General features: G+C 38.6%; 1 protein-coding gene across 1 annotated transcript in view; it reads right to left on the bottom strand.

Moving 5' to 3' along the window:
* NARS2 (asparaginyl-tRNA synthetase 2, mitochondrial) overlaps nucleotides 1-14,181 on the bottom strand; it is a 134,322-nt gene that overhangs the window by 19,456 nt on the left and 100,685 nt on the right. Inside the window, 2 exon segments of the mRNA XM_030332825.1 lie at nucleotides 10,694-10,842; nucleotides 12,164-12,230. Coding sequence (XP_030188685.1) covers nucleotides 10,694-10,842; nucleotides 12,164-12,230 — 216 coding nt within the window.

Genomic DNA, 14,181 nt, shown 5'->3' with positions numbered 1-14,181 from the left:
TCACAATCCCAAGGTCAAGAGTCACATGCTCTAACAACTTAGCCAGCCAGGCGCCCCTCACATTTTAATCTTTAAATGCCGTATTATAGTATAAACTCTTTTCTTAAATTTTACTTCATTGTATTATTAAGCCATCACCCTGTTCTGATTTCAGAACTTTTTTTTTTCTTCTAAGTAGGCTTCACACCCAGCATGGAGCCCATGACTCTGAGATCAAGACCTGAGCTGAGATCAAGAATTGGATGCTTAACTGACTGACCAACCCATGTGCCCCTGATTTCAGAACTTTTGACTGAGATATCCTCTATAAATAATTGAGATTAATAAAGAATGTAATAATTCAAGAATGTGCTCCAAATACTGTATGTCTCATCCTCATTATTATCGTTAAAGGAGAAAAACATCAGGTATAATTTTCTTCACTTGGCTGAATTAGAATGAGAAAGAACAGAAATTCACTAATGGCTTCTACTTTTACTAAATTTCTTACCACTCAATAAGCTGGTGGGAAGACAAACAGATTTTGTCACACTACCACTGCTTATTGACCACATTTTAGTAATTCTTCTGTGAACTTGGGGGGAGTACAACGACCAAGCAGGTAATTCAGAATGTGGATTTGGTGACTCAGACACGATGACAGGTAATGAACACAGTTTTGGACAGGTGGACAAGACAGCCTTAGAGTAATTGTCATGGGCTATATAGTTAATAGAGTTGGACTCCAATCAGAACCCTGCAGTTGCCCTTCCTATTCTCAGAGAAAGGGGAAGTTTCAAGGGAGTTTTTATGGCCACTGAAGGACTGGCATCTTTATTTCTCAGTATCTTGCCTTTGGACATGGCTAAAATATCCTAGAAGTTGAGACATGTGTTCAAAAATTTAACTTTATTTTTAGGTTTATTTATTGAGAGAAAGAGAAAGAGCAGGGGAGGGGCAAGAGAGAGTAAGAAGAGGGGAGGGGCCAGTATAAAGGGCTAGAGAGAGGGAATCTCAAGCAGGCTCTGTGCTGTCAGCATGGAGGCCCGACATGAGGCTCGAACCCACGAACCATGAGATCATGACCTGAGCCGAAACTGAGTCGGATGCTTAACCAACTAGGCCATCCAGGTGCCTCCCCCAAATCTGTTAACTTTAATACATTGTTTTAAATTTAGACTTATAAGCAATCAAGATTAGAAAAGAATAGACAACCAAGTGGTTCTCTGGTCTTTGCTTTAAAATATTTAAAGACTGAGAACCACTACCCCTGAAATATAGCATTCCACCTTTGGGTAGTTCTGACTACTAACAAGGACAGGTATATCTAAAATCTATCATTTCCAAGGATTTTATTTTTATTTTTAAGTTTATTTATTTATTTTGAGAGAGAGCATGAGTGTGTGCATGTGTGCACATGAGTGGGGGAGGGGCAGAGAGGGAAAGAGAGAATCCCAAGCAGGCTCTGTGCTGGCAGCATGGAGTCCAATGTGGGGGCTGATCTCCCGATGAGATCAATGACCTGAGCCAAAACCAAAACTCAGAAGCTCAACTAATTGAACCACCCAGGTATCTCTGCAAGGTTTTGAAGTTGAGGCAATTCCAAGCCACAAAGGTAAGCAGTAATTTCTTCTGGTACTTTTAGTGTAGGCAAAGCTTTAAAAGCCAGAGCTATAAAGGTCTACTGCCTCAAAAAAAAAAAAAAGATGCTGGAGAATCAGCTATCATGGAAGAACAAGAAATAATAGTCCAGCTGGGGCTGGTGGCCAATGATGAGGGAAGGAGTTGTTCTGCTTTCTCTATCCATTCACAAGAATCAAACAAGAAACTCATTTCCTGCTTGGTCTTACTGCTAATGCAACTAAAACAAGTAAAAAAAAAAAAAACCTTTGTAAATCTTAGCACTTTCTGTGGGTCTCAATTATGTTAATTTTGAACCTTAGTTTTCTTCAATATTATTTTCAGAGGCTATCTGGGTGGCTCAGTCAGTTGAGCGTCCGACTTCAACTCAGGTCATGATATCTCAGTTTGGGAGTTCCAGCACTGCGTCGGGTTCTGTGCTGACAGCTCGGAGCCTGGAGCCTGCTGCTGATTCTGTGTCTCCCTCTCTCTCTCTACCCCTCCCCCCACTCATGTTCTGTCTCTCTTTCTCTCAAGAATAAACATTAAAAAATTTAAAAAATATATATTATTTTTAGAGGACCATGAAAGACGCATACTTATCTTTGATTAAAAACCTCCTTTATTTTAATATTTGATTTCATTGGAGAAACCATACTGGTTTTAGACCTTTCTGTTTAATTTTTGCTTATCTAGAATATTTGCAACTGCACAGTAATAGTTGTAGAACTGGTAGCTTCTGAATCTTTTGAACCACCTTCAAAATCTTATGCCATAGTACAATATCTACATTTCCCCCCCTGGATTTCTTTAAACCTGTCTTCCTAATAAAGAAGGCATCCAACTGGTTAAGCCCAGTTATTTCCACATTAGCTATTATAAAATTCATGTGGTAGTTGCTGTATTAGTCAGGACAGGTTAGATTATGCTAATAACCTAGTAATAAGCAATCCCAGAAGTTTACAACAGGGCTTCTCAATCTCAGCATTAGTGGTATTTTTGGCCAGATAATTTTGTTGTGAGGGTCTGTCCTGTGCGTTGTGGGATATTTACAGCATACCTGCCCTCTCTCCACCAGATGCCAGTTGCACTGCCCTAGTTCTGACAACCAGAAATGTTGCCAGACATTGCTAAATGTCTCCTGCATGGGAGTAGGGGGTTGGGGGTAGGGAGATGAAACAGAATAACACCTGACTGAGAACCAATGCTTTACAACCGTGAATTGGCTTTTTTAAACTTATGCTACATGTCCATCCTGGCTTGAAGCTGATTTAAAAAAAAAAAAAAAAAAAAAGTCCTCTTTATGAGGTATTGCTGACTGGGCAGATGGAAAAAAAGCACAGACAACTATGTATTAAAGCATTTGTCGAGGAGTAATGCATGTAGATCACGTTTGCTCACTATTCTTTGGCCAATACAAGTCACATAACTCATGCTGATGGAGCAGGGAAGTACAATCTCGGGAGAAGTGGCAACTACTTATGTACATTAGAAAAGTTTACCTTGTTTCCTTCCCTCTCCCTCACCTTCCACTTCCACTCTCCCAACCAAATCCTCATTGTTAGCTATAATTAAGGTCAGAATAGCAGTTCTCCTATTTTCTTCCACTCTACTCTGGGAGAGGAACGTATCAAGCAAAAGGAAAGAACTTACCAGAATAGGAAAGAACTTAACAAAATAGCCTATTTTAATTGAATAAAAATTTTAGAAGACCTCTGGATCAAGTCCCATATCACTCCTAATTTTGTGACATGAAGGGAATACATACATCATCTATGTCCATTCTTTGGATGGTCTGAAAATTCACACCTCCAGGTGGACGAATTTCACATTATGTTTTCTTGACAAAGAGTAAAGCTGCTTCTCCTCTTAAGACAGATGTACCTTTTGAGTAAGGCATTCCTTCACAATGCCTCGTGGATGTTCCAAGACCAAAGGGTGCCGTTTCTTTTTTATCAAGGACAGATTCATCTCTTTGTAAAGAAAGCTCCACAAAGGCCTTGTTTTCTCTTCTTCCTCCATATAACCTTCTTCCCTTCTCTTCTTCTATATGCTTAGTTTCCTTTTGACCCTGTCAGATTATTATACTTCCTGCTTTCCTTTTATCATGATATCCTCCCATCTCTCTAAGAGATTCTACACACTTTCTGAGAAGATATAATAGAGCAAAGTATTCCTCAACTATAAACAAAGACATTTACATTTGGTATACACACAGCTGCACTTTCTTCTGATATGATATAAAAAATACTGCATTCCCTAAAGATTACTAACACAGCCCCTTCAAATTTCCATACCTTTTAGTTAGGGTTGAGGTTCCCGGAAGGATTCTTCTATCTTGTGTCTCCCCCTGGTAACTACTGAGCTAATTACTATAGAAACTAGGGTCTTTCCAGGGATCTAGTGGAGGTAAAGGGAACATACAGATATAATATAAATCATGACATAAAGGTGCACAAATTGTAAAACATGGAGGGAATCACACAAATTCCTTAAGAACTAATGAGAAAAACTTGGCTGTGTGTTTGCCAAGTGAAGGGTGGTAGGGGGGTTAGAGTGCAAACAGGCTGGGAAACAAGCAAGTTGCCTAGAACATTAGCTGGTGATTACAATTTGCCCTTATGGGCTGGCATGTCTGTGGTTTATGGGAGACTGAGGCTCGCTTACAGAGCTAGGGCCAAGCAATCCTGCCCTTCATTAGGGAAAGTGAAAATTAGGCTACACCGTAGAAAGTCCTCTTAATTCACAAATTTGACCAAATGTGAGCACTTCTGTTCCTATGCACCTTCGGCAGACTTGAAAGAAGTGGAAAGATTTTAGTTTTGCTGAACTTTCACTCTCCTACACGGTAACAATGAAGGCTACAAATAATTGTACTACATTCTTCGCTAACTTCCTTAGTCCTAAACAAAACTTATTCCACTTTGGACACATCTTCTAGGCCAGAATGCTGCTGGACACATCCTCCTCCACTGTACGTGAGTTTTTATTTGGTTTAAGTCCCACAGCTGCGGCGGCACACTGTCTAGAAATAGTTTGTGCTGGTGTTCAAGCTCCACAAGCCCTGGTCTCTATTTATGACACTCCCTTTGACTCTTACTCTTTGATTTCAATCAATATACTGAAAATAAAATGCAGACCTTGAATTAAAAAACAAACTAGGCTAGACAGGAATAAGGCCTTTAATACATTACCTTTTCTATGCTAATTTCGGGGGGGGGGGAGTTTAATATCCCTTCCTCTGCTACCTTTCTTCCTACCTCAGTATTTTTAACTATTAATGAAAAACACAAATTGAACACCTCCCTATTCAGTTTCTCATAGGCTGCTACCAACAATGGAGGAACATTACGTATTATTATCAAGAGAAGAAGAATGTTCCACAAACCACAGGAAACCTGTTTGTGGTTTCAGCCTCTATGAACTTTTGTTCTCACTGCTGACAGACAGTATTGTGCCCTAAAAACAAAGAGGCACAGGTAGGAAAGAGAGCCTTCCAGATGAGATGGTGTAAAGATTCAAATGGGCTGCAGGTAGCAATGGCCAAAAATGGACTTTGCCTAGTAAATGGCTAGCTGGTCTGGGAGCATTTTAGATGGAATAAAATGCATACTTTCAACTTTGACATAAATGCCCTGGATAGTCATTAGTCCTAGATATGAGAAAAATTAGCCATTCCCTTCATTGCTATTTCTGTTGGTTTGATGGAGGTTGGTTAATTAACACCAGCCAGGGGAATTCATTAGATATCCTTTGGTTGACTATTACTCCTTCCAAGTCAACTTCACAGTATGTACTTTACTGAATGCCCACTAATGCTTAAGTTTTTGTGATTTGCTAAGTAATACTGATACAATTTAAAAAATTAGAACATTACCTGGTGATCTTGGCATCTCACCAGGGACTGCTGGGCAGTTACCTTCTCCTGATCACAATGGCTGGAATGAAAAGATCCTCTTCTCTGCAAAGCCATTTCCCTAACTGAATACTTGGCACTGGTCTTTGGAGGACTTACTTAGGGACCCAGATCCAGGGAAATACAGCACTTTGCCTGTTTGATTCATTTTATTTAGGCCCATGATCTGTGTCCTTCAAATTAGCAAATATATTTACTAATTTACAAGTTATTTTTATATATCCAAGTGGGGAAAAACTTATGCTACTTGAAAACAGATGATCTTAAAGCTGTTTAGTACAGTGGAGTCATCTATCCAATTCTCTGATTTTACAGAGGGAGAAAGTGAGGCTCAGAGACTGGACAGACTTGACTGAGGTCATATAGCTAACTAGTAAGATAGCTGGATTTCAAGCCCGGCACTATTAACTCCTTAGTCCAGTGTACTTTTCATTATAATAATAGTGCCTATCTTCATTTTTCATTTTTTGGAGGGGGTGGGGAAGGGGTGAAAAGAAAGGAAAAGGAACAACAACTGGAAAAATACACAATTGTACTATTTATGACCTCTGGTCAAATGTTACAGATGCAGGTTAAACGTTTCTCTACCCTTCTCTTTTGATTCCCCAGGGACAGCATCTATGAAACATGTCTGTCTGAATTTTTTACATTGCATTGCACCCAGTGCAGAAACTCTTGCAACCCTGCCCACAACCTGTTATTATAGCCCAACTAAAAGAAACACAGAACTTGGTTATTTGGCCCAAAGCCTGTTCATTCACCATTGAAAAAAATAAAGTAGGGGATGAAAGCAGGTACCCTATACAAGTGGGTTGAAATCTAGGATGTTAATAAATCAACATTATAATCTATGTCTAATATATATATATATATATAGTTTAACTACATTATGCTTTAATAATTTAGCTCTGAGAAGCTATATATTACAGTGCTGTCTAAATTATATGAGGACACTAAAATACCATTATAATACTTCCAGTTTTCAAACTGTGAGACCACATTATTAGAGAGACTTGTCATAAGGGAAGAAATGTTTGCGACTGCAGTCTATCAGAGAATGGCTTTTTAAAGAATCTTGGTGTAAGAGCATGTTTGATGTTGCAAAACACATTATTTTAACATTACTGTGCTTTATCACAATAAAGATTGTATCAAAATTTAGAAGGAAAGAGAGCTTTGCACTTACTGACTACCTGCCACCCCAAACACTGTGCTAGATATTTTTCTTAGATTATCTAATTTAATCTTCACAAGGCTGGAATAAGATTATCATCTTATTTTTTATGGATGGGGAAACTAAGATTCAAAGAAATTAGGTAGTTTACTTAAGATCACATGGCCTATAACACACAGACCTGGGACTTGAACCTAAGAGTGATTCTAAAGCCACTGGACTTTCCTTTATACAATATGTCACCGTCACTCTAGAGGTTTAGAGAAAAGCTATTCTTTGGCTTCCCAGAAGTTTCCTCAGCAAATGAAGTCACTCACTCACTACTTCTCCACTGTGTGTCTACAACTGTGTCGGGGTCAATTCATCCATCTGCCCAATACCCAATCTATCACCAAATAGGTATCAAGTGCCTGTGACGCTCCAGGCATTATGCTAGGTACTACGGATACAACGATGAGTGAAAAGGAGGTCCACGAGTCCTGTGGCATAAAGAAGAGTCATTAATTAAACAGTCATAAAAATAAATGTAAAATTACAACTGTGTTAAGGATTATGATGAATTAAGAGTTAGTAGCTCTGGGGCGCCTGGGTGGCTCAGTCGGTTGAGTGTCCGACTTCGGCTCAGGTCATAATCTCACGGTTTGTGAGTTTGAGCCCCGCATCCAGCTCTGTGCAGACAGCTCGGAGCCTGGAGCCTGCTTCAGATTCTGTGTCTCCTTCTCTCTCTGCCCCTCCCTTGCTTGTGTGCTCGCTCTCTCTCTCAAAAATAAATGTAAAAAAAAAAAATTAAAAAGAAAAAAGAAGAGTTAGTAGCTCTGGGTCTGAAATTTAATCTGGTACCATTGTAATGTCTAACAGTGGTCTCTGACTCAGTCTGGAGGGTCATGGAAGGTTTCTCTGGGGAAATGATGACTGAATAGAGATTTGGAGAAATAGCAAAATTACTTAGGTAAAGAAAATTGTTCTAGATTGAGGGAACACTGTGCAAAGATACCATGAAGAGAGAAAGCAGTACATGTCTGAAGACATGGAAGGGTGATGTGAATGTAGCAGAAATAGCAAAGGGGAGCAGCATAGAACATCAGGCAAGAGAGACAGGAGCAGCCAGATGATAGTGGGCCTAGGGGCCAAAGAAAGGATTCTGACTTTGGTACAAAAAGCAATGGGAGGCCACTGAATGGTTTTAAGAGGGGAGATAACATAACCAGATTCACATTTTCTAAAAGCCTACACTGAAGTGGGGAGAAATGACTCAGAGGAGGAAAAAGTGGACACGGGAGGACCAGTCAGGAAGCTTCTGAAATAAACCAGGCAAGAGATGATGGTACCTTAATCTAAAAAGGTAAAAGTGGAAATGAGGAGAAGCGGATGGATTTGAGATTTATTCAAAAGTATAAAAATGACAACTTCATAACAGCTTGAATATGGGAAGTGAGGAAGATTTCAAAGACGAGGCTGGTATATGGCTTGCTTAGATGGCAGGGAACATTGAAAGAAGGTCAAATTTGGTGGGAGGAGGGGAGAAGAGTAGAAATCGTGGGTAAGTTTTAGATTTGCTGAGATGCCTCTGAGATATATAAATGGCAGTAAGAGCTCAGAGCAGAAGTATGGATTAGAGACAGGACTGTCTGAGTTGTCTGAAAATAAATATTAAGCTGTGAGTACAGATGAAATCACCCGAGGAGAAAAAAGATCTATGATGGAGCCCTGAGGAATCCCATCATCCACTGGATCGATGGAAGAGGACAAACCTATATAAGAGACTGAGAAAGAATAAACCACTGAGAACAGAGGAAAACTGGGAGAATGCAATGTCACAGGAGCCAAGGGAGGAGAAAAATTTCAAAATAAGAAAGCCATTAGTGCTGAGTAATGCGAGAGGTAAAGTAAAAATTAAGACTTTTAAAGTCTGTGGATTTAATAACATGACAGTTATTACTGACCCTAGAAAGAGCTGCTTCAGTGGTACGACAGGTGTGGAAGTCACAGTTAGAGGGAATGAAGAATGAGTAGTAGAAGCCATGGTGGCTATAAGAAACTTATTCCCATCCTGAGAAGAGTTTCATTTGAGAAAGGAAAACCAATACAGAGAGTACAAAAAATAGACACAACGTTACCAGTTTTACTAATTCTTTACATGCTACAGAAATTCAGAAGAGGAAGGCTCAAGGTGACTGGGTAACCCAGGAAAGTCTATAAAGTGGCAAAGTTATTAATTAAAAAACTTTGAATTGATTTTTAAATCATTGAAGTATAGTTGACATACAATGTGTAAGTTTCAGGTGGACAACAGTGACTCAACAATGAAATACATTACTCAATGCTCACCACAACAAGTGTAGTCACCAGCTGTCACCATGCCACATTATTATTATAATAGAGAGAAGGAGTATTTAAGAAGGGCACAACTGAATGTCTGAGAAGTGCTGAACGTCAGGAAGTTACATGCAAACACTACACGGCGTGTGTATGGGGGTGGGGGGAGTGGCGAGGTGGAAGCAGGATGGGATAGAGTGATAAAAAAGCCAACACATATGGACGCAGTTCTGTTTTGTGACGTAGGCTCAATACTGAATTTTTTAGGACTGGGTAATCTATGTCCTAGTCTCTCCTATTTTTTGCTGCTGACCTGTGGGCCAATTCCTCTCTCATAATCAATTATACCAGAAGGTTGGTAGGGAGAAGAGAAAATAAGAATCATAAATCAACTGTGCGCTCACTGGTTTTGGATAACGTTGTGTGAAAAGGTGGGATGCGTAAAATCAATGTAATTTTATATTTATGGCTTCGAGGTAGTATGACAGAGTAGGAAAGAACACAGACTTCAGAGCCAGAGGGAGTCAGATCTGATCACCAACTCTGTCATTCGCTGCCTATGCAGGCATGGGAAGTGCAATCGATGTCCCTGAACCCCAGCTTCTCATCTGTAAAATGGGAGAAATAAGTTTCTTGGCAAGTTAGAGATGAGATGTAGTGTCGCCTGATAGGAATCTATTAATCGATGGCTAATAGTATTTTACTAATACTATAATATATAGAGAAAACAGGTAATACATTCAAATAGAGAACCTTGTATTCCTAAGATGAAGGCATTTTATTTACTGGTGGGCCCTGATATAATTTTTCTATTGGTATTTATCTAGAGACAAGTGAAAAGCCCCAGATAGCAAAGTTTAGGTCTTAGACCTTTTGTGAGGTAAACATAATTTATTTGTCTCACAGACTTTTACCATTAATGATATTAAGTATTTAACTATTCAATAAGTATTTAAAGATTAAAATATATTCTTATTTTATATTACGGCTAATTTTGTTAGAGTGGGATAAAGACACACACAAAAAAAAAAGAAAAAAAGGAAAAAGTAAACCAGAAGAATAAAAAAGCAATGAAAGTTAAGGGTGAAAAAAGGACAGAGCACAGGAGAGGCAAAAGCAGAGAAAGAGACAGAGAAAAGACAGAGAAGAGACAGTCAGAAGAGGAGTGACAGGAGAATCTGCCCGGCCCTCTCGGATCCCTCCAGATTCAGCCTCACCATTTCTGTATGACAGCCAAACCAAAGCACTCTAAGCCTCCTGCTCTGCCAAGGAAGCTCTTCCTCCGCCTGATCATACCACTGCTTTCCTTTCTTACCCGCATCCCTCCGCCCCTCAGTCCTCGGTATTTTACGGGTATTTTACGTGACGGTAGACCTGCCACTGTTCAACACTGCTCTGGGCCACTTCCTCTCAATTACTTAAAAAAACAAAAGAAAACAAAAAACACATTTACATTTGCATCTGCTAAACTAAGAAGGACATAATGCGACAGAGAGGAGGAAATATGTTTATAGAACACTGAGATCTTCTGTAGGAACACTTTTTTTTAGAGGTGCTTTGAGAAATTTTATTACTTTAAGACAGGTCAAGTGATGGATATAATTTTGTAAAATATGCCAAAAGATAAATGAAATTAAATCAAGGGAAAAGCCCAGACTCTGAGATGACCAACCCTGATTTATTTAGTGATCTTTCTTACTGTGTGCTGAGGGCCATCTTCATTATCCCTCATGTAGAAAGGCTTGAGTGCTAATGGATAATTAATGACGAAGACTGGTATGTTGCCACAGTGTTTCACCAGGTACTTTTCATGTTCAGTATGTAGATCAACACCCCACTGTAGTGAGAAAAAAGAAGTTATCAAAGGAGAAGACAAAGCTGAAATACACAATGCAGTACCCGAAAATAACCTGTATCAGTTCCAAGGGCTTCCTCTGTGTATCAGTGATGTGTGGAGCTGTCTGCTGAGGTTACACAGATAAGTGAAACAGAGAGGTGTGTTATGAGAACATCCGAAGGCCTGGAGAGATGAAAACTGAAACCAGTAGATAAACACTATGCTTTCTGTCCCCCATCTTGGGGAGCAGCATTTAGCAGATGAATCGCATCTGCAAGAAAATAAAGTACACGTCCCACAGTGTGTAAAAATGGACTTCAAAATCATGGCTTTTATTAATATCGCCTACAGCTTCTTCTATGGTTACTGTTCCTAAGTCACAGGAAATTAAATGATGAAAGATAATATTCCTAATATTCAGTCTATCTCTGGCTAGATGGCTTCTCTCAATGAATTTTTTTTAATAAAAGAGTCAATTCATATATCAGATGTTCTGATGAATATTTAATAACACTGTTTATCTATTCATTCAACAAATACTAATGTGCCTATTAAATCCCGGGTACCATGCTAGCTAGATACTGAACATAGTGGTGAGAAAAAAAGAATCCCCAACTTCATGAAGCTTCCAGGGTGGGAGACAAATATTAAATAAAAAATTATACAAATTAACTGATTATAAATATAACAAGCATAACTATTATAACTCATAAGAGGATCTGACTGGACTGGGGATAGGAACAGTATATGGAATAGTTTGAAGATAGAGTCATTATAGAAATTCTTAACATTATATTATTCCTACTGTCTGCCAATACCTTAATTATAGAGAAGAAGCTCTGACATAGGAACAAGGAGACTCACCTGTAACATTATGGGCATGCCCACTGATAAGTCATGTGACCTCTCTGAATATGTTACCATTCTCTTAAAGGATTTTCACCTTCCTAAACTTGGGAAACTTCTTTATAACCCTTTAGTCATGACGATTATAAAGGATAGGATTCTACTTCAAAATTATTATTTATTCTAACTGTTTCAACAAGGTTAAGCAAACATCAAAAAAAGGCCAATCTAAAGATAAGCAAATACTAAACACTGCTAATAAGAGAAATAAGATTATTTTAAAGGATTCTTTTTTTTTTTCTTTTTTAAAGTAAGCTCTACTCCCAACATGGGGTTTGAACTCACGACCCTGAGATTAAGGGTTGAATGCTCTACCGACTGGGCCACACGTCAGCATTGTTAATGACAGATGATAAGGACAAGAGCAGGGGAAGATACATATAAGTATTAATATAAATGTAAATAAAAATACTACCTCTGGGGTGAAGGTGAAGTTCTGAGATGCCTGCTTTAAGATCTCTACTGCTTCAGTATAAGAAATGCTGGAAAGGAACAGGATAAAAGCAGAGAAAAGTCAATGCAATGGTATATTGTTAATTAGTCCATCTGAAAACCACAAAAGGCCTATTCCCATATAATCTTTGAGGTCACAAATGAGTACCAAGTGGTTATTGAGTAATCAAGAATGATTAAAAACAAATCATCACTGAGTAATCAGAAATTAAGGCTGATCTAATCGTACAAGAGTCTGATCAGTATGAAGAGAAACAGCCATTCAATAATCCTATTCCTGATCTACTTGTAGTGTACACAGAGGAACTAGTCACTTAAGCAAGTAAAGATTTTCTCTGAATTCATGCTATGCCAATGCCCTAATAAAAGGTATGAAATATTGAGGTTGAAAGAGCAAAAGTCTTTCCATAAAGTCATCATTCATTCATACAATATACATTTATTGAGCACCTACTATGTGCTAGGCATTATTCTAGGCACTGGAGAAATAGTAAATAAAAACAAAGCCTTTATGGAGCAGATATTCGTGTGTGTGTGTGTGTGTGTGTGTGTGTGTGTGTGTGGTGTGATGTGTGGTGTGTGATGGGGATGGTGGGTGGGAAGAAAGATAAACATAAAGAATATCATGTCAGGGTGCTATTGGAGCTGTGAAGAAAAATAAAGCAAGGTGAGAAGACAAAGGATGTTTGGGGACGCTATTTTATTTTATTAAACAAAATTTTTTTAATGTTATCTATTTTTGAGAGAGAGAGAGACACACACACAGAGTGTGAGCAGGGAAGGGGCAGAGAGAGGGAGACACAGAATTGGAAGCAGGCTCCAGGCTCTGGGCTGTCAGCACAGGGCCCGACGCGGGGCTTGAACTCATGAACCATGAGGTCATGACCTGACCCAGAGTTGGACGCTTAACTGACTGAGCCACCCAGGCACCTCTTGGGGGTGCTATTTTAAATAAGATGGCCAAGAAAAGTCTCACTGAGCTGGGGACCTGCATGACATAAGGAAATGAACCATACAAATATCTGAGGGGAAGTATTCCAGGCAAAAGGAACAGTAAGTACAAAGGCCTGAAGTGAAGGAACAGTTTGGCTCATTCAAGGAACAAAAAGGTCAGTGTGCCTGTAGCATAGTGAACAAGGGGAGGAATGTCAGGAAATTAGATAGGAGAGACAGTCAGAGGTCAGATCTTATGGAGTCTTTCAGGCCATAGTCAGGGCTTTGTAATACATGCTCAGGGTTGTAAGACTGATTAGGAAAAATACCATTAGTTATCTCAGTAAGAAACTCTCATGTCTAAAGCAAGTCAAGCCAAGCATTTGTTTTAATTTAACTTAATAGGTAATATATGAACATAGTAAAAAAAAAAAAAAAATCACTATGTTTAAAAGAGCGTACATCTCCTGTCTCATAGCTACCTGGCTCCACTCCTGACATACAAACACTGTTATTGGTTTCTTGTGTATCCTTCCACAGAGTTTTATACACCTATTAGCAAATATTAATATACAGTCTTGTTTAACAGATGACAGCCACAGTATACCTGCCATATACACTTGTTTTCCTCAATCACATGCCATGCAGATCTTTCCATATCAGTATATAAAGAGTTTCTTCATTTTTTTGAATTATTACATAGTATTCCATTTTGTGGCTGTACCCTAATTAGTTTAACTACTAACCTACTGATGGACATTTCAGCTGTTTCTATCTTTTACTATTAGAAATCATGACTACATACATCAATTACAAATGATTCTACATTAATTCCATATTAATTTTGAATATGGAAAAAATAGAATTGTTGGATCAATGTGTATTTACATTTACAGTTTTTATATATTTTGATACTGCCAAAGATTCTGCTTCCCTTTTATAGTGTTCTACCAATTTATGCCTATTAGTAGTAAACAAAAATGTCAGTTTCCCTATGCCATTTGCAACAGTACTTTGGATGATTAAAAACAAAAATCTACAATAAAA

Source organism: Lynx canadensis, chromosome D1 (assembly GCF_007474595.2).
Source record: "Lynx canadensis isolate LIC74 chromosome D1, mLynCan4.pri.v2, whole genome shotgun sequence".
Lineage (NCBI taxonomy): Eukaryota > Metazoa > Chordata > Mammalia > Carnivora > Felidae > Lynx > Lynx canadensis.
Note: the sequence above shows the minus strand (reverse complement) of the source record. Positions and strands in the feature narration are given on the sequence as shown.